Raw genomic sequence first — 19,164 nt, 5'->3', positions numbered from 1 at the left:
GATAGCAGAAGCCACAACAGAGTCATAGAATTTCTTCAGGAGTGGGCCCTCCACTCCAATTGACCTGAGTCTCCGCAGCAGGTACAGCCTGCTCTGCCCTTTCCTGTAGAGGGCGTCTGAGTTATGAGTCCAGTCCAGTCTATTGTTCAGATGAACACCAAGGTACCTGTAGCTGTCCACAGCCTCAATGTCCATACCTTGGATGTTCAGTGGTTGCAGTGGAGAATGCTTGTGCCTGCGAAAGTCTACCACCAGTTCCTTGGTTTTACTGGCGTTGATCTGGAGGTAGTTCAGCTGGCACCAGTCCACAAAGTCTTGGGTCAGACCTCTGTACTCCTTGTCGTCCCCATCAGTGATGAGGCCGACTATTGCAGAGTCATCAGAGAACTTCTGCAGGAAGCACTGGGTGGAATTGTGGGAGAAGTCTGCAGTGTAGATGGTGAAGAGGAACGGAGCCAGAACCGTTCCCTGTGGGGCCCCCGTACTGCAGACGACCCTGTCCGACACACAGCCCTGAGTCCTCACATACTGTGGTCGGTCGGTGAGGTAGTCCAGGATCCAGGTAGTGAGGTGATGGTCCACTCCAGAGTTCACCAGCTTGTCCTTTAGAACCGAGGGAAGAATGGTGTTGAAGGCACTGGAGAAATCAAAGAACATGATTCTCACAGTGCTTCCAGCGGTCTCCAGGTGAGCGAGGGAACGATGTAGGAGGTGAATGACGGCATCATCCGCTCCAATGCCAGGCTGGTAGGCAAACTGAAGTGGGTCCAGTGATGAGCTTATTAGGCGCCGAAGCTGAGCCAGGACCAACCGCACCAGGGTCTTCATCAGGTGGGATGTCAGAGCCACCGGCCTGTAGCTGTTGAGGTCCTTGGGGCGTGAAGTCTTTGGCACTGGTACAACACAGGAGGTTTTCCAGAGCTGTGGGACTCTTCCCAACCTCAGGCTCAGGTTGAAGAGGTGCTCCATCACCCCACACAGTTGGTCCGCGCAGGACCTGACGACCCTCGAGCTGATGCCATCTGGACCCGCTGCCTTCTTGCCATTAAGTACTCTGGTGTCCTGTTATATCTTAGATAGCAAGGAGTTTATTAAACTTCACCGAAACAATCTGCAAATTTCATTAAAATTTAATAAACTATCATCTTGTCTTTATTTTTAGTTAGCTTAAACACTTAAAGCTGTAAGCTAATGATAGTTATATAAGAGCAGATGCTGCTGGTGCAATAAGCTGAACGTTTTACGTCCAATGGATGATGATCTGATTAGTCGACTAATCGCAAAAATAATCGGTGACTAGTCGACTATCAGAATAATCGTTTGTGGCAGCCCTACTATAGATACGTTTGCAGCATAACTGTCCTCACAGGACCTCAACTGTATAACTGAACATGTATATGATACAGTGCAAAAGTCTTGAGCCACCTATCATTTCTTTGTATTTTGCTGGGAAATTTGGAAATATGTGCAGAGATTTATTCAAACATGTTCGAGCATAAATGGAAATACAATAGATAAGTCAAAAACATAATTTGTACAATTCTAATGAGCTTGAAAATCAATATTTGGTAGGAGCAGCTTTGAATTCTCTTTGTGTAATTTCTTTAAGCAGTCTTCAGGAATGGTTCACCAGGCTTCTTGAAGGGCATTTAAAGCTCTTCTTTGGATGCCACCCTCCACTGCGAGCAATTCTGAGGCTTTGGCAAACAGTAGATGGTGAACCATGGGAGTCAGATGCATCTATCAGGTCATGTGTCAGGTCTATGCTGGATTTTTTTATGACTTTCAGATACCTGCCACTTTTTTTTTTTTTTTTTTTTTGTCCCCTAATTGTCCAATTTCCTCAAAGCTTAGCCCACTTAGCTGAGATATGCCAGGTTCTTGGTTAGCAGTTCTTAGAACTAATCTTGTTGCTGTAAAAATCGTATTTCATGCTTCTCAAACTGTTGTCTTTGAAATATAGGACTAAATAATGGATTTATGTGACAGGCTGAAAGGATGCAATCTAAAATTGTTTTGTTGCTAAGTTGTCTGTTGTGTGTAGACACAACACTGGTTCCCAGGAGTTAGGTGCCTTTTTATTGCTTGAATGATTCAAAAGTCAGTGTTAAAAGTGTCTTAAAAAACTTTTGTCCTCTGAAAGTCATTTTCAGTCAAGGACTGGACTGAAAAAGCGCACCTGAATATTAGCCGCACAAGCTAAAATTAGGGGAAAATCCTGTTTTGTACATACATTAGCCGCACCTGACTAAAAGCCGCAGGTGTTTTAATGTTTACTTACCATATGTACGAGAATGCGCACAAAGGGGATTGTCAGGAAAGAGATGGCTGTTTGGGACCACATCCCTTTTATTAATATTTTGAAAAACAAGTTACCGGTACATATTTGCATAACTTTTTACGTATATGCACAAGTACCGGTAATTACAAGTACGAAACATGTGCTGTGCTTTATAAACGAGTAACAAATGTAGTACATAACAATAACCTACAGCACACCAGAAAAAGAGATTTGGCCTACCTTTTAGGCTCAGGTGCAGTAACACGGCTTTAACAAGAAGAAAAGTCAGTCATTCACCACCATCTTTCTCTTCTTCCTGCGCACTAAAACCCATAAAGTCCTCAGGCTCAGGATGGCTTCGTCATCCACTCTCCGCTACTCCCCTTCGTTGTCACTTTCAAAACCAAAGAAATCCTCGTCAGTGTCGGAGTCGAAAACCCTCTGAAGGGCAGTGGTGGTGTCCCCCTCTCCATCATGCAGCAGTCCAGCCCTTCGAAATCCTTTGGTGATCGTGGATGCTTTTACACTTCTCCACGCTGTCAGAATCCACTGGCAGACTTGGGCAAAACTTGCTCTTCGCATGCGACCAGTTTTGGTGAATGATTTATTACCGCTCGTCATCCATGCCTCCCACTGAACGCGTAGTGCTACTTTGAACGCACGATTCACACTGATGTCGAGTGGCTGCAGGTGCTTCGTTGTGCCTCCAGGAATCAAAGCTGGAATCGAGTTTGTGCTCTTAATGGCTGCTTTCACAGAATCTGTGCTATGGGCCCTCATGCTGTCCAAAACAAGCAACGCTTTTTTTTTTTTTTTTTTTTTTTTTTTTGGCGAAAGAATCCTCCAGGCTGCTTCCCATAGCACTCTTGCAGCCATTCCTTCATTACGCTTTCCACCATCCACCCATTCTTGTTGACCTTAACAGAGATGCCGCTCGGGATCTCTTCTCTTGGCATAGTCATCCGCTTAAAGATCACCATTGGCGGAAGTTGAAACCCTGATGCTGTGCAGCCCAGCGCACAAGTGAAATTCGTTCTCTCATGGCCAGTGGTTCTCACCGTGGTGGTTGATTCGCCTTGCTTGTTAACAGTCCTAGTGAGGGGGCAGGTCAAACGTCAATAGCACTTCATCCATGTTTATGATCTCGTCCGGTCCGATGGAATATTCGTTTATCTTTCTTAGTGTGAATTAGCGGAAGTTTTGTTATTTTCCTCTGCGTAGTCGGGAGGGAGTTGCTGACACACAGTCGTCCGTGCCCTCATGGACAGTCCTTTTCGTTTCATAAATCTGTGACACCAGGATGGCCCACCTCTGAAATTTTCTATCTTCATTTCGTTGGCGACTGTTTTGGCTTTTAGTTGGATCTGCACAGTTTAAACACCTCGCCCGTTTGCTCTCTGCGTGTTCACCCAGTCTTCAATACAGTCTTCAAGTTTGGGCCATCTGCTCTTATTTCCTCTGAAAGCTTTTTTCGTCTTTTTGCACAGAGCCAGTTCGTCTCCAACGTCTCACCATTGATTCGTTTATACCAAGGGTACGTGCAGCAGCTCTATTTCCCTTGCTGAGTGCCAAATAGACTGCCTTTAATTTGAAAGCTGCATCATATGCATTTCTTTTGTTTGCCATACTGAGGGTTTTTGAATGATCACATGCCCTTCCACCAGGCAACGTAGTGCCGTACAACAGCGGAGCAACCAAAACAAATCCTCTTACGATATCACAAAAATCATGGACGATCCATAGAAAAGCCGCGGGGTTCAAAGCTTGTGCAAAAAGTAGTGGCTTATAGCCCGAAACTAACGGTAATGTCCAAAGAAACCCTGGAGAACTATTACTCAAGACCACTCATTAAGGATGCGATCAGAGTAGAGCCTTGATTTGAATGTATCGCTCCATGGAAGCAAAAAACACAAACAAAAGAAAAGATAGGAGGGTCAAGACGTTTGCACAGTACTGTATACTGGGGAATGAATGTTTGTATTCATTATTAGTACAAATACCAGATAGCGCTGTTGATATCATCACTAACAATTTTCCTTTCCAGGCCATCACCATAGAGGCAGAGACGCGTGCTGATGGCAGCAGGAGGACAACTCGCTACGACATTGACATGACCAAATGTATCTACTGCGGTTTCTGTCAGGAGGCATGTCCTGTGGATGCCATTGTAGAGGTGTGTCTTTTTCCACAACATAGACAGTCTTGGATAGTGTGGGTAGCCCCACTGCATGTTTGATTGATTGACTGATTGATTGATTAATTGAATGATTGATTTATTTTGAACATGTTGAAAAAGTACAACAACATAGAATTAAAAAGAGATAAATAAACAAAGCAAAACAAAAGGAAAACGAGCAACCACAACTACAAATAACTTTGATGTTCAAAAAGGAGCAGGAAGAAGCATAAGCTTATTTAATCCCACCCCTTTTCCACTATCTAGTAATCAATAGACTACAGAAGTACCTCCTTGCAATTAGTCAAAGGAGCTTGCAAAGAAAAGCGTCTGGACTTCTTTAAGTTGCTTGAAGACGTTTCACCTCTCATCCGAGAAGCTTCTTCTGTTCTAAGGTCAATTACATTATATGTTACATGTATTTTTTTTAAATATATATAAACCACCCAGCTCACCCCTGCGGGCGGTTTATCCTTCAAGCTCGGGTCCTCTACCAGAGGCCTGGGAGCTTGAGGGTCCTGCGCAGTATCTTAGCTGTTCCCAGGACTGCGCTCTTCTGGACAGAGATCTCCGATGTTGTTCCCGGCATCTGCTGGAGCCACTCGCCTAGCTTGGGAGTCACCGCACCTAGTGCTCCGATTACCACGGGGACCACCGTTACCTTCACCCTCCACATCCTCTCGAGCTCTTCAGGATCAGAATACTTTATTAATCCCGAAGGAAATTAGGGTTACAGCAGGCAGCACGCTAATGGCGCATGCGCACTTACAAAGGAACCTTCTGACCAACTTTACACAAACATCATGTCACAGACATGTCAGAAAGGTAGGCTGATAGGAAAAAAACAACGAAAATGAATAACATGAGGTAAGAGGAGGAGAAAAAAAACTCCACTCAGACTGAGCTCCTAGTGGGAGAACAGTTTGATAACAGAAAAAACATCTCAGCACAAAAAGCACATGACTATCAATACACCATAGAAACACAAGACAAGCAACAGGGGTGGGTAAAGGGTAAGAGAGAGCCGGTGTAGACAGGGCATCCGCTCTTGCAGCATGTCTGCGCTGGTCCAGTCGACTGCCATCTTCCCCAGTAGGGCACAAGCATCGAAGGTGTTTGGAAAGGGAGGGGGGTGTGTGTGTGTGTGTGTGTGTGTGTGTGTGTGTGTGTGTGTGTGTGTGTGTGTGTGTGTGTGTGTGTGTGTGTGTGTGTGTGTGTGTGTGTGTGTGTGTGTCCAGAGTTCAGCTGAGACAGTTTCCTTCGCCCCGCCAGGCTAGGTAAACAGTCTTCCAGCCAACCCAGGTGGCCTTGCATGGAATGGGGGGAACAGTCTAAACACAGTTGTTGTCAGGGTGTTTTGTTCAGCTCCAGCCTTGAGGCCGCAGCTGGCGCCGAAGGGGTCTCCGCATGAAGTGATGATGGTTTTTCCTTTAGTGCAAACAACTCATATGAATTTCAAAGCTGTTCTAACAGTCCAACACTGGTCTCTTAATCTCCCGTTGGAGAGCCGTGAGCTTTCTATGATGTTATCCAAACTTACGTTCCGTGATGTTGTCATTCTTTTTGCTCAAAGAGCAGGTTCTGAGAACTCACGACCGCAGTGCACTTCCCCAAGATGTGATCGAATTTGCGCTCAAAGGTGTTATTCGAGCTAGCCCCTCCAGATGTAATTGAGTTTTTCACTCAGAGGTCTTGTTCTGAGTATTCGCGGCAGCCGTGCGTTCTCCAAGATCTTCTCCGTGCTGCACTCAATGAGCCCATGGTATTTCTCCAGCTTCTCGTGTTCCTTCTTTCTGATGTTGCTGTCATTCGTAACCGCTACATCGATCACTATGGCCGTCTTCTCATGTTTGTTCACCACCACTATGTCCGGTTGGTTAGCCACCACCATTTTGTCCGTCTGTATCTGGAAGTCCCACAGGATCTTAGCTCGGTCATTCTCCACCACCCTTGGGGGCATCTCCCATTTTGACCTCGGGACTTCCAGGTTATACTCGGCACAGATGTTCCTGTACACTATGCCGGCCACTTGGTTATGGCGTTCCATGTATGCCTTGCCTGCTAGCATCTTGCACCCTGCTGTTATGTGCTGGATTGTCTCTGGGGCATCTTTACACAGCCTGCACCTGGGGTCTTGCCTGGTGTGATAGACCCCAGCCTCTATGGATCTTGTGCTCAGAGCTTGTTCTTGTGCTGCCATGATTAGTGCCTCTGTGCTGTCTTTCAGTCCAGCTTTGTCCAGCCACTGGTAGGATTAGATGTTCTTGTACACTATGCCGGCCACTTGGTTATGGTGTTCCACGTATGCCTTGCCTACTAGCATCTTGCACCCTGCTGTTATGTGCTGGTAGGATGGATGGATGGATATATATATATATATATATATATATATATATATATATATATACATATGCGCTGCACTGTCGAGCGCAGATCCACTGAGCGCTCCACACAGACAGCATCGTCACAAGGAAAGTTGATAAAATGAATTAAAAATTTTGTATTGTTCGATACATATGCGTACCAAACCGAAAGCACTGTATCGAACGGTTCAATATCGATACGAGTATCGTTGCACCCCTAATATATATATATATATAAAATGTACAAATATACAAGCCGGTTTCTTTAAAAAAAAAGTAATATGTAATAAATAGTGTTGTGTATATACAGTTGAGTTATTGCACATAGAATTGGTATTGCACAGTGGTGGTCCATAGAGGAAGTGGGAAGAAAAAAAAATTGGGGGGTGGGCTGTGTTATCGGTGCATGTGTGAGTTCAGGGTGGTTATGGCTTTGGGGAAGAAACTTTTTGAGTCTGTGGGTTTTTGTGCTGATGCACCTGTAGCGCTTCCCTGGGGGAAGCAGGCTGAACATGTTGAAACCAGGGTGGGAGCTGTCCTTGATAATGTTTGCTGCTCTGCTGAGGCAGCGGGAGGAATAAATGTCCATCAGGGAGGGGAGAGGGCAGCCGATGATCTTTTGTGCTGTCTTGACCACACTCTGAAGCCTCACTCTTTCCGCCTTGGTGCAGCTGCCGTACCATACTGTGATGCAGTAGGTTAGCGGGCTCTCAATGGACGAGCGGTAGAAGGTCAGCAGCAGTTAAGCAGTTTTAATTGGCATGCAGTAGCTCTAATACTGTGCTGTCTGTAATGGGACAGCAAACATACTGTTATATAAACCAGGCACAAAAAATGAGGAAATTTGGTTGATTATTTCTGGGATTTAAAAATGTTTCTTGGGAATACATCATGTCTGGTTGGAAAGCCTGTTTATTTCCTCTTAAATTTGTCACATTTGTAAACAATTGCATTTGTGGGTTCAGCTGCAGAGTTGAGTATATGGGTTGTACCCATGAAAAACCAACTCGTAAGCATAGACCCTGCACATTAGTCAATTGTGTCTGCAGTATTTAAAGTGAAAAACAGGTTGTCCAATGGTATGCAAGTTATTGCTGAAAAACATTGTTACAACTAAGAACTATTCAAACAGAAATATTAGCTGTATATCTATATCTACCCATCTCTATCTATATATCTGTCTCTCTCTATCATTCATGTATAAGTAAAACGAGTGTTGAACACGTCACATGTACTTCTAAAGGTACTATTGACATGAAATTCTCATCAGATGTCAATAACGATCCATCCAATCCACATATACTAAGAAACCTTAGTTGTCCATAAATTATGTGTAATAATGAGAAATGTCACAGGGAAAAATACTGAACACAAGAAGAAAGACAATGGGGCCAAATAATGTCAGCTGGTTCAGTCCCAACTGATGGCCTAAAAAACTGTCTCATTACCAGTGATTTACACAAGAAATAGCTCATGATAGATCAAACCAATGAGCTTTCTCAAGACCTTTACAAGATTATTGTTGCCAAATATACTGATGTCATGTTACAGAAGAATTTCTAAAGTCCTGAAGGTTCCAGTGACCACTGGCCCATAATCCAGAAGTGGAGACAACATAATTTCGCTGTAAAGCAACCACAACCAGGTGCTCACTGCAAGACTTCAGACAGAGAAGTGAAAAGAATTATCAGTAAGGGTTGTTCAAGAGCCAAGGACCACTTGTGAAGAGCTACAATAAGACCTGGCATCAGCAGGTACACTTGTTTCAAAGAAAACAATAAGCAATGCACTTAACTGCCATGGCCTGTATGAATACTCACCATGCAAGTATCTATTGCTTAAGAAAATGCATGTTGGAGAGTACTTAAAGTTTGCTGAACAACATTCAGACAAGCTTGTGAAATACTGGGGGAAAACAGTCCAAAACTGAACTCTTTGGATGCCATAATACAGACCCTGTTTGGAAGTTAAAAGGTACTGGATATCACCCCAAAAACAACGTACCCACAGTGACGTTTAGAGATGGGAACGTCATGATGTGGGCCTGTGTTCAGCATACAGTACTGAATGAATGCAATTAATGGAAAAATGTACAGAGGCATTCTTGATAAAGATCTGCTGCTATTTACCAGAATGATGAAGATGAACGTAGGGTGGAAGCTATAGCAGGACAATGATCCCAAACACACAGCCGAGCCAGTTGCACAGGAAGAAAATAAAGCTGCTAGAAAGAGAGCATGTTTCTCCTGTTTTGGCTTCCCTTCATTGGCTTCCTGTTAAATCCAGAATTGAATTCAAAATCCTGCTCCTCACATACAAGGTCTTAAATAATCAGGCCCCATCTTATCTTAATGACCTTGTAGTACCATATCACCCTATTAGAGCACTTCGCTCTCGCTCTGCAGGCCTACTTGTTGTTCCTAGAGTATTTAAAAGTAGAATGGGAGGCAGAGCCTTCAGTTTTCAGGCCCCTCTTCTGTGGAACCAGCTTCCAGTTTGGATTCAGGAGACAGACACTATCTCTACTTTCAAGATTAGGCTTAAAACTTTCCTTTTTGCTAAAGCATATAGTTAGGGCTGGACCAGGTGACCCTGAATCCTCCCTTAGTTATGCTGCAATAGACGTAGGCTGCTGGGGATTCCCATGATGCATTGAGTTTTTCATTTCCAGTCACCTTTCTCACTCACTATGTGTTAACAGACCTCTCTGCACTCAATCACACTTGTTATTAATCTCTGTCTCTTTTCCACAGCATGTATTTATCCTGTTTTCCTTCTCTCACCCCAACCGGTCGCAGCAGATGGCCCCGCCCCTCCCTGAGCCTGGTTCTGGACGTTTCTTCCTGTTAAAAGGGAGTTTTTCCTTCTCACTGTCGCCAAAGTACTTGCTAATAGGGGGTTATATGATTGTTGGGTTTTTCTCTGTATCTATTATTGTACGATCTACTGTGCAATATAAAGCGCCTTGAGGCGACTGTTGTTGTGATTTGGCACTATATAAATAAAATTGAATTGAATCGAATGGCCCAGCCAATCACATGACCTAAATCAAACTGAAAGTCTATGGAAAGAAGAGTTCATAGAATGGGCCCACAGAACCGTCAGGATATAAAAAAAAATGGGCCAAAATCACCTTTGCAATGCCTGCGACTAGTTTCGCCATACAGAAGGAGCCTTGAAGCTGTTTTACCAACAAAGGCTTTTGCACAAAGTGTTAAAACAAATTTCAGTAAAGCATGTTTAATACTTTTTTCATTATTACATGTAATATATGAACATCTGTGGTTTGAGTTTTTTGCGTTTGTAGATTGGATGGGTTGTTACTGATTTCTAATGAGTATTTCATGTCAGTATCACCTTTAGAAATATATTCTGGGAGCGGCCGGCCCAGGTCTTCCCTTCTCTCTACCCCTGCTTTCCTGTCCTCTCATCACTGTCTATCGACTAAAGTCCCCCCCAAAAAAGAATATTTAATTAGTTACACTTTGTGAAAAGGGCTGAAATACGGGCAGAGTCATAATAAAAGTTGGCAGTAATTTTTATTGCAAAGATCTTTATCTTTTTGTTTGTGCTTTCATTATTCTTATTCTTTGCGGTCTCTTTTCTCCACGTTTTGTTTCTGTTATTTTCTTCGGTTCCTCTCCTCGTGTTTGCAGACCTGTTGTAATCCATTTTTCCTTTTTTTTCAGGGTCCTAACTTTGAATTTTCTACTGAAACTCATGAAGAACTGCTCTACAATAAGGAAAAGCTCCTCAACAATGGAGACAAGTGGGAAGCAGAGATTGCTGCCAACATACAAGCTGATTACCTATATCGATAGACATCACACACAGACATGCAGGTGTACAAATGTACAGTATACACAAACCATCTTTTGCGCCCCACACACATTTTGACTCAAACCCAGAGGAAATGGATGGTCAGTTTAGATTTAGTTTTGTTGTCCATTCTTATTTTAAACATAACATAAATATCCTCAGTATCATATTATTCGATATTTATTGTAGAACAATCAATACCCCACTGGCTGTTTGTGTAAGGACTCTAAAGCTGTCACAGCCTGGTCTAGTATATTATCATTCAATGAAGACTATACTTTGTGTGGAAATTGAATTTAATAACATGTAGACTGAGTCAAGCTATGTCAGTCTGAGCATGTACCCCGAGGGTAGACTGCAATCTGGATTTCATCTTCACTGTCAGTGTAAGGGTGCATGGATTATCATCTAGTGAGTTGTATGTTCGTCATGCTGCTTCCACTTTCAAGCAAATAAAGAACCATCTGGGAGAAATTTGTTTCAAGTGTTGAAAAACGATGTACAGAAAATGTTTCAATGCAATTTTTATTTATATAATGCCAAATACAACAACAGCCGCCTCAAGGTGCTTTATATTGTAAGGTAAAGACCCTACAATATTGCAGAGAAAACCCCAGCAATCAGACGACCTCCTATGAGCAAGCACTTGGTGACAAGCTTTATGTTAAAAGCTTCCTTTTAGGCTACGTTCACACTGCAGGCGAAAGCGCATCAAATCCTATTTGCGACCCATATCCGATCATGGTATAACAGTGTGAACGGCACAAATCCGATATTTTCAAATCCGATCTGGGTCACTTTCGTATGTGGTACTGAATCCGATACATATCCGATGTTTTAGAAAGAGACTGCTGTTTGAACGGTCATGTCGCATTAAATCCGTCTTTTACGTCACTGACACAAGACAGACGCCAATTATCAGCTCCGGAGAAGACATCGTGAACGCTTCCTGGCCATCCAGTGTAGATGTCAGTGAAACTGTTGGGAAGACAACGTGAACATTTTATTTGTACTGTATAATCTGCAGATTCTGACAGAAATCTGCAGCTATCCTTTGAAGCACCGCTTCTCTAAAACAGCAATAAGGATAATTATTAGGTTATCTACATTATTATGTAAATAACAAAATAACTTAAAGCAAAAATTGGGAAATGTAAAGTCCGAAGTCTTTATATTAAGGGCCATCAGTCAAACAATACTGTTTGGTCTGGGTCTAAACAGAGCGCGTTGTGTGTGACGTCTTCTTTTGCGCATGCGGGCCGCTTTGAGCGTTCACACTAGAGCGCGTTTGCTGTCGCATTTTATTTGTAGTGTGAACGAGGAGACAAAAAAATCGGATTTGATCAAAAAATCGGAATTGAGCATTAAGACCTGCAGTGTGAACGTAGCCTTAGAAGGAAAACTGGCAAAACCAGGCTCAGTGGAGGCCAGTCATCTGCTGCGATCAGCTAGGAATGAGGGCAGGGGAGATGGGACAAAAAACCACTGTGGAAAACAGCCAGAGATTAAAAATAACTGATTAAATGAACAGTAGTGTATACACACAGTGTGAAAAAAAAAAAAAAGGTGAGTGAAGAAGAAGTAGTCCATTCCCTGGGAATCCCCCAGCAGCCTTGATCTACTGCAGCATAAATAATCACCTGATTGAGCCCAGATTAGAAGCATTAACAAAACTGGCTGTGGTTACCAACTGCAGAACGGATGACATCAAGCATTATACCACGAGTGAATGAGATATATATTGACTGACACGACTAGGATCTACAACAATGACACTGGAATGTCATTCAGATTGGAGAAGTGTATTTGGATGGTAACAAAGAGAGGAAAGGTAGTCACAACTGAGGGGACTGCACTAGCAGAAGGCAACATTGCAAACATTGAGGATAGTCCTAAACAGTCAGGTAAATCTGAAGAACAAGATCTGGGAAACGAACACTGTCTTGGAATTTCCTGTTAGTAAAGTCTGCAACGCGGTCAGCTGTGGCCAAAGCTTTTTAATTACAGGATGCAAGAGAGAAAACAGACTGCAAACATCACAGTTATGCAGTCAGGATAGCTCTGCCCTTGAGACGTCGCGCCGCCTCTTTTATACCTTCACACACAACTCCTGGTGCATCACTACAGTTACAACAGCTTCTTGTCTCAACCCTCGCTGGGCAGGGAGCAACTCCTGCTATCCATATTCCAGGAAGCACCTGGAATATGGTTTCCCTGGGAATTTCATCCTTCTATGCCCTAACAGTAAGCAGATAACATAGTGAAACGTAGTTAAGCATAGTTACACCAGGTCATATTGACACACAGACTCACCTAAGAAATACAAAAAGTTCCAAGCACCTACTAATACATATAAGAATGAACTAGAAACTTTCCATCACAACACCTACCCTCTGATGGCTGTTGGATGCCCTGCTGGGAGAATAAGGGACAACTGAATCTTTCTAATTATGTGCAGTACTACTTTAATTAACCCTTGTGTTCGTTTTATGTTAAACTATTTTGTGTTCACAGTTAAAAAATGACTGTTTCATTACGACTCATCATAAAAGCTATAATAATAGATATATTTCCTTTCTTGTCATGTTAGATTGTTTTATCAACTAAAGTTTTTGAACTTCTGTTATTTATGATGTATGTATGTCTCATTAATATGACTTTATATGCCTTATATTTGAGTCAAAACACATCATTTCTATTTTGACTATAATAACCAGATCAAACATAGTATACTGTTTATCACAGCTGTCAAAGTGACCAGGAATATTTTAGCTGTGTATGGACCAAATGATTCCAACATTATACTAAAATGACCTCTTTTCAGGAACACCATCTATGGGTGCCTGAAAGATGGGATATAGATGAGTGGCTGGCGCTCCACAAACCTGTCAACATGTAAAATTTATAGAGTAACATGGTGGCCCAAAAAATTGTCCGACTGAACTCTACATCCATAAACTGTTGGTAGATTCATTCTCGGATCTCCACTGAAAATAAAAAAAACCCCTCATGTATGCTTTGATGTCTTTCTGTCTTACCTCCATGTTTACCACTATAGTTTACCATTATTTTCAAATTAGGGTTTCAGCTGAAAGCCCAAGTTGATTCTCAGGTGGGGATAAGTTCCCATTCTTTGACTGTTGACATGACAACAGATGACAACAGTCGTCATGGCGATCCTCTTCCTCACTGAATTTGTCCTCATCAGTTTTTTCTTGGTCTCGGTTGCATGGATTATATTCCATGCCATCTTTAGCTTCTGACACTTCCTCTCTAATCCATGCTCACCGTGAGTTTCCTGGTCTCTCTCTAGTCATGGGGCAGGCTGTGTGGTGGGCAGTGTAGGACCAAAATACAATACTTGGCACACAGACATTAGACTCAAAATGCAGCTGTATTGCTGGAAAAAACGAAATAACTAAAGATATCAGGAAAAGACTCACTGGCAAAGGAGCATGGATATGGATAACGTAATCGGACAACATGACAAAGAATGAAGGAAAACTGAGGGCTTAAATACACATGGAGTAGCCTTTCCCTGGTGACAGTACTGGGTGTTAAAACTCAAGCAGCTTGACAACATAAGAACAGTGTTGGTCAAGTTACTTGAAAAAAGTAATCAGTAACTAATTACTGATTACTTCCCCCCAAAAGTAATCCCGTTACTTTACTGATTACTTATTTTCAAAAGTAATTAATTACTTAGTTACTTAGTTACTTTTAAAAAACACGATTTACAACCTGAATAGGTGATAAAGCGATAGATCTTTCAGCCCAATTCTACTTTTTCTACATAATCCATCATACAAAATGTAATCAGATGGAAAAGTCTGTTTTTAAAACTTGTTTTATTAGTTTTAATCTTTTAACTTTATGCATCAAGCAAAAATTTAATTATATGCAACATTCTCTGAGTGGAAGAAATTTGTTTAATATTTAAACCTATTTTCTGCACATTCCAGCGCATAAAATATATATTTTTTTGTGTTTACACTCACTCTTTCAAATAGATGCAAGTAAAACACAGCAGAAAATAAATAAAGTCAAAGACTAGCGGTCCTTTTGCTCTATTTTCACCTGTAAAGCAGGAGTGGGGTAGGCGGAGGTTTTCCCTGGTGCACAGTAGCGTTTTTTGATACGGGCGACACGGGCATCGGCAAAAAAAATTTGCTCATACTCATGCTGCCCGACATCAGCCGGCGCATATCGGGAATGGCATAGGCACCGATCGGTTTTCTATCGCCCATTTGCTGGGAGTAAGGGCGCCCTCCGTTTGCCAGGTGCGCCTGCTGCTTGCGGCACAGGGAGGAGAGGGCGGGGGATTCTCTGACTGGCTGGAGCAGCATCTAATAACCAACTTGCAAAATAAAACAAAATAAAAACAAAACAACAAACACGAAAACACCAGACATCATGATACAGACTTATAATGTGCACTGATGTTTTTTGGAAACGTCAAAAGTGAGCGCGAGAGCCCTCGGTGCGCCTGCTCGCTGCTGAAGTCAAAGTAAACTTTGTCATCTCCGCTACAGTCCAGTACATAGAGAAGAGACGAGACGAGGTTCCAGTTACAGCAGTGCAAGTAAACAAACAATATATATAAGAAGAGTAAGAAAATAAATATAAACTTTAGGACTCGGGCTAAAGGGATCAATAACAATTTAAAATGTATATTTTACAGTTTGATGATTTAAAGTCTCACACACAACCCGTCGAAAGGGGAGGGGGGGCGGCTGCTTCCAAATAGAACACATTTCATTCATAATATTGTAAATCCAATTCCATTATGTATTCATGATCTGAATCCTGGGTTGTGTGAAATCCCAGAAATACACCTTAGACAAAGTGAATCTGTGAACTAAGGTGTAGGTCTATTAGGTTATGTTTTGGCGATCCTCGAGTTTGTGGATTTGTGTTCATACTGGAGTGCAAAATTAAAACCAATGTAAGATGGACAAGAAAAGTTCAAAGCCATTAGGTGCTCAATTTAGAAAAAAGAGAAAAGAAGAGGAGGAGAAACGAGCAAAAGATGCAGGTAAGCAGATGTGTCATTGGATAATGGCAGGTCATCCTGAAACAATCAGAATCAGAATACTTTATTACTCCCTAAGGAAGTTATGTGGGTTACAGTTGCTCCAAAAAAAAGGGTAAAAATAGTAACAGACTAAACTCCAAAAAATACATTGGGTTACAGATTTTAATATTAGTTAGTCATTGTCAATTGTTGATTTGTCCTGTTCTCATTGTATGACGAATTATGATGGCTGTTTGGTAGCCGTTTGCATGTAATGCATACCCTCTCTCTCTCTTATGCGTGTGTGTTTCTCTGGTGAAATTCAGTATGGTTCCGACAACAGTTTTATGTTCATGTACAATCCTTAATATGTTTTATGTATGTGTGTGTGTGTGTGGGAGGGGCGGCACCAGAGGGAGTGTTCGCCTGGGGCGCCAAACAGGCTAGGACCGCCACTGCTGGTGCAGGTGTGCTGCAGCGGTCAGTGGAAGGATCCGCGAGTTTCTCTGAATTTCCCATTACGTCGTAGCGCACTTGGTGCTTGCTTGGAACTTTAGGGGGGTTTTTTTTCGCTGTAAAAAGAAGTTTTCTTCCCACGCACAACGGACGCTAATGTTTTTGTCACTTTTTATGGAATCAACAAGTAAGGTCAGTACTTCCACGCTTTAAACGCTGCACGTTCACACTCTCTCCCGCACTCCATATATGAGCCATTGTTGATCTGCATACAGCTGTTGTCACAAACGTCGCACTCGCTTACGTCACTGTCATGAGACATTTTCGCAAAAAAAATCACGGTTTTAGTAACGCAGTAATGCAGTGTTCCTACGGCAATGTAACAGTAATCTAATTACCGTTTTTGCAATAGTAATCCCTTACTTTACTCGTTACTTGAAAAAAGTAATTGGCTTACGCGTTACTGCCCATCTCTGCATAAGAAGTGCAAGCGGTGTGTTTGTGGTCAGATATGTGGGCGGGGTTTGTTGCAGCAACTCCACCCCAAATCACTACTACACATACTGTGGCAGTAAAAATGCAAGATGGCAGTTTTCTTCACATTAGTACAGAGGGAGGAAGTGGAGCCAGGCCATCCCTCTTTTATATAAGCATAGGCAGAAATGCAGGACCCAAACCAAGCATCCAAAACGTTTTGGCTGTAGACAGTGACTGTTGTTCCTTGCTGACAACCTCCTCCATTCATAATCCATATATATTGCCAACAATCTGAACCAAAATTTTCACATTTGGATTCATCACGGCATCAAACATTTTGATAAAGTTTTTTGTTGTTGTTGTGTTTACCTTAACCTTTTCACCCTATGTCTTTCCTTAAAAATAATTTCTTGACAACCACGCTCCCATCTGACTGTCCAGATGCATCTCTCAGGTGCTGTGTCAGGTCTTTGCTGGGTTTTCTTTCTGTTTTTAGGGATATAACTTTCAAATACTGTTAATCTGTTGTAGATAGATTTTAGACTTCTTGCTTCCTCTTTTCTTCTCCATTTGTTAAATATGTTTTAAAAAAGGGAATAAATAAATAAGCAATTAGCACACAAGTAATGTAATATGTATAAAATTCCCTACTCATGAGCTGTTAATCAGTGACATTACTGTGCTACTTCCTCTAGCCAGACAGACAGGAACTTGGAATAGACGACAAGAGCAGTGCAGATAAAGGAACATGCACCAGAGAGTGCAGCAGAGAAGGAGAGGGAGAGAGGATGTAGCCTAGCTCTAGCCAGAGCAGCATCACCCTGACTAACCGCTGAATCTCAGTAATGCAGCAGAATCAATGGCCCAACTAAAGAAAGGTAAGAATCAAAGGAATGCTGAATATCTCTGACTGTTTTCTGTGGCTGCAGTTGTAGGCAGATTGCATGCGCATAGTCGAGACAGAAAAAGAGAAGAGAGAACATAACAGATAGTTGTAAATCATATTATACCAAAAGGCTTTAGTATTGTCCTGTCCTTGTGACGCTGTACATTTTGTACCTGTGATGTATGAGTTTTTGCTACACTTGCAGTTTTCTTGCACCAGAGAGCAATTCCTATGTAAAACTACAGCAGCATCAGTGAGCTGTGTCATTGCATCTCGACAGTGTGATCTAACGCCGCAGTACCCACCCCCCACCTCCCCTACATGCTATGCTTCTCTCTGTCACTTCCCCTTTCTCTGTTCCACTAGTTTCTCTGAATGATTATTCTTCTAACTTAATCTTCTCAAGGTAAAACTTGTCAGATGCAGAGGGCTGGGTCACCAATAGATATAGTTCTGCTGTAAATAAATAATATATTACTTTGCTATGTATAGATGGAAAGGGCATCTATTCAATCTAGATGGGCAAACAGATGACAAAAGGGGAGGGGGTGATATATTTTACCATGAACCTATTTACTGTTTTTGCTATATTTGCTGATGAACAAGGTGTTTGTCACCTTCAGTGTCAGTCTTGCAATATAACCAGAAAAATCTCTTTCCAAAAGTTCTTTACATTACTTTGCTATGTATAGATGGAAAGGGCATCTATTCAATCTAGATGGGCAAACAGATGACAAAAGGGGAGGGGGTGATATATTTTACCATGAACCTATTTACTGTTTTTGCTATATTTGCTGATGAACAAGGTGTTTGTCACCTTCAGTGTCAGTCTTGCAATATAACCAGAAAAATCTCTTTCCAAAAGTTCTTGAAGAAAATAACTTTTCTTAAAACAATAAAAGAATAGGAGTCACATTGCTAAATAAAAATGATCCAACCAAGCCCTGAAAAATTTGAGACAAAGTCTGATATCACCACCGGGGGTGGGAGTTGTCACCATAGTAACAGTGGATGAAAAAGCTTTTTGCAGATTGAATGGCAAGGCAAGGCAAGGCAAGGCAAGTTTATTTGTATAGCACAATTCAACAACAAGGTGATTCAAAGTGCTTTACAGAGACATTAGAAACAAAAGCAAATAAAAAGCATGATTTAAAATTGATTAAAACAAGCAAACAAACAAACTAACAAACAAACAAAACAGTATATAAAATCAAAACAGATAAAATCAGAACAGTAGATAAAATCAGTAGGTAAATGTAAGTTTTGAAATTTAAGCTTAAAAGTGTGGATTTGTTGCTTTATTCAAATGCAGCTGAGAACAGGTGAGTCTTCAACCTGGATTTGAATAAACTGAGTGTTTCAGCTGATCTGAGGCTTTCTGGGAGTTTGTTCCAGGTATAAGGAGCATAAAAGCTGAATGCAGCTTCTCCGTGTCTGGTTCTGACTCTGGGAACTGATAAAAGACCGGATCCAGATGACCTGAGGGATCTGGAAGGTTCATACTGTGTCAGGAGGTCACTGATGTATTTTGGTCCTAAACCATTCAGAGCTTTATAGACCAGCATCAGAACTTTAAAGTCTATTCTCTGACGGACAAGCAGCCAGTGTAAAGACCTCAGAGCTGGACTGATGTGGTCCACTTTTTTGGTCTTAGTGAGGACTCGAGCAGCAGAGTTCTGAATGAGCTGTAGT

General features: G+C 42.0%; 2 protein-coding genes across 4 annotated transcripts in view; both read left to right on the top strand.

Moving 5' to 3' along the window:
• Positions 1-11,113, top strand: part of LOC101468979 (NADH dehydrogenase [ubiquinone] iron-sulfur protein 8, mitochondrial) — a 16,719-nt gene extending 5,606 nt beyond the window's left edge. The window contains exons 7-8 of the mRNA XM_014407214.3: positions 4,326-4,454; positions 10,510-11,113. Coding sequence (XP_014262700.1) covers positions 4,326-4,454; positions 10,510-10,641 — 261 coding nt within the window. The 3' untranslated portion in view covers positions 10,642-11,113. The remainder of the gene's footprint in view (positions 1-4,325; positions 4,455-10,509) is intronic.
• Positions 11,114-17,325: 6,212 nt separating this feature from the next.
• Positions 17,326-19,164, top strand: part of LOC101482796 (glycine receptor subunit beta) — a 74,756-nt gene continuing 72,917 nt past the window's right edge. For all 3 annotated transcript variants that reach the window (XM_024802652.2, XM_024802651.2, XM_076884591.1), the window contains exon 1: positions 17,326-17,464. In XM_024802652.2, coding sequence (XP_024658420.1) covers positions 17,446-17,464 — 19 coding nt within the window. In that variant the 5' untranslated portion in view covers positions 17,326-17,445. The remainder of the gene's footprint in view (positions 17,465-19,164) is intronic.

Source organism: Maylandia zebra, linkage group LG6 (genome assembly GCF_041146795.1).
Source record: "Maylandia zebra isolate NMK-2024a linkage group LG6, Mzebra_GT3a, whole genome shotgun sequence".
NCBI lineage: Eukaryota > Metazoa > Chordata > Actinopteri > Cichliformes > Cichlidae > Maylandia > Maylandia zebra.
Note: the sequence above shows the minus strand (reverse complement) of the source record. Positions and strands in the feature narration are given on the sequence as shown.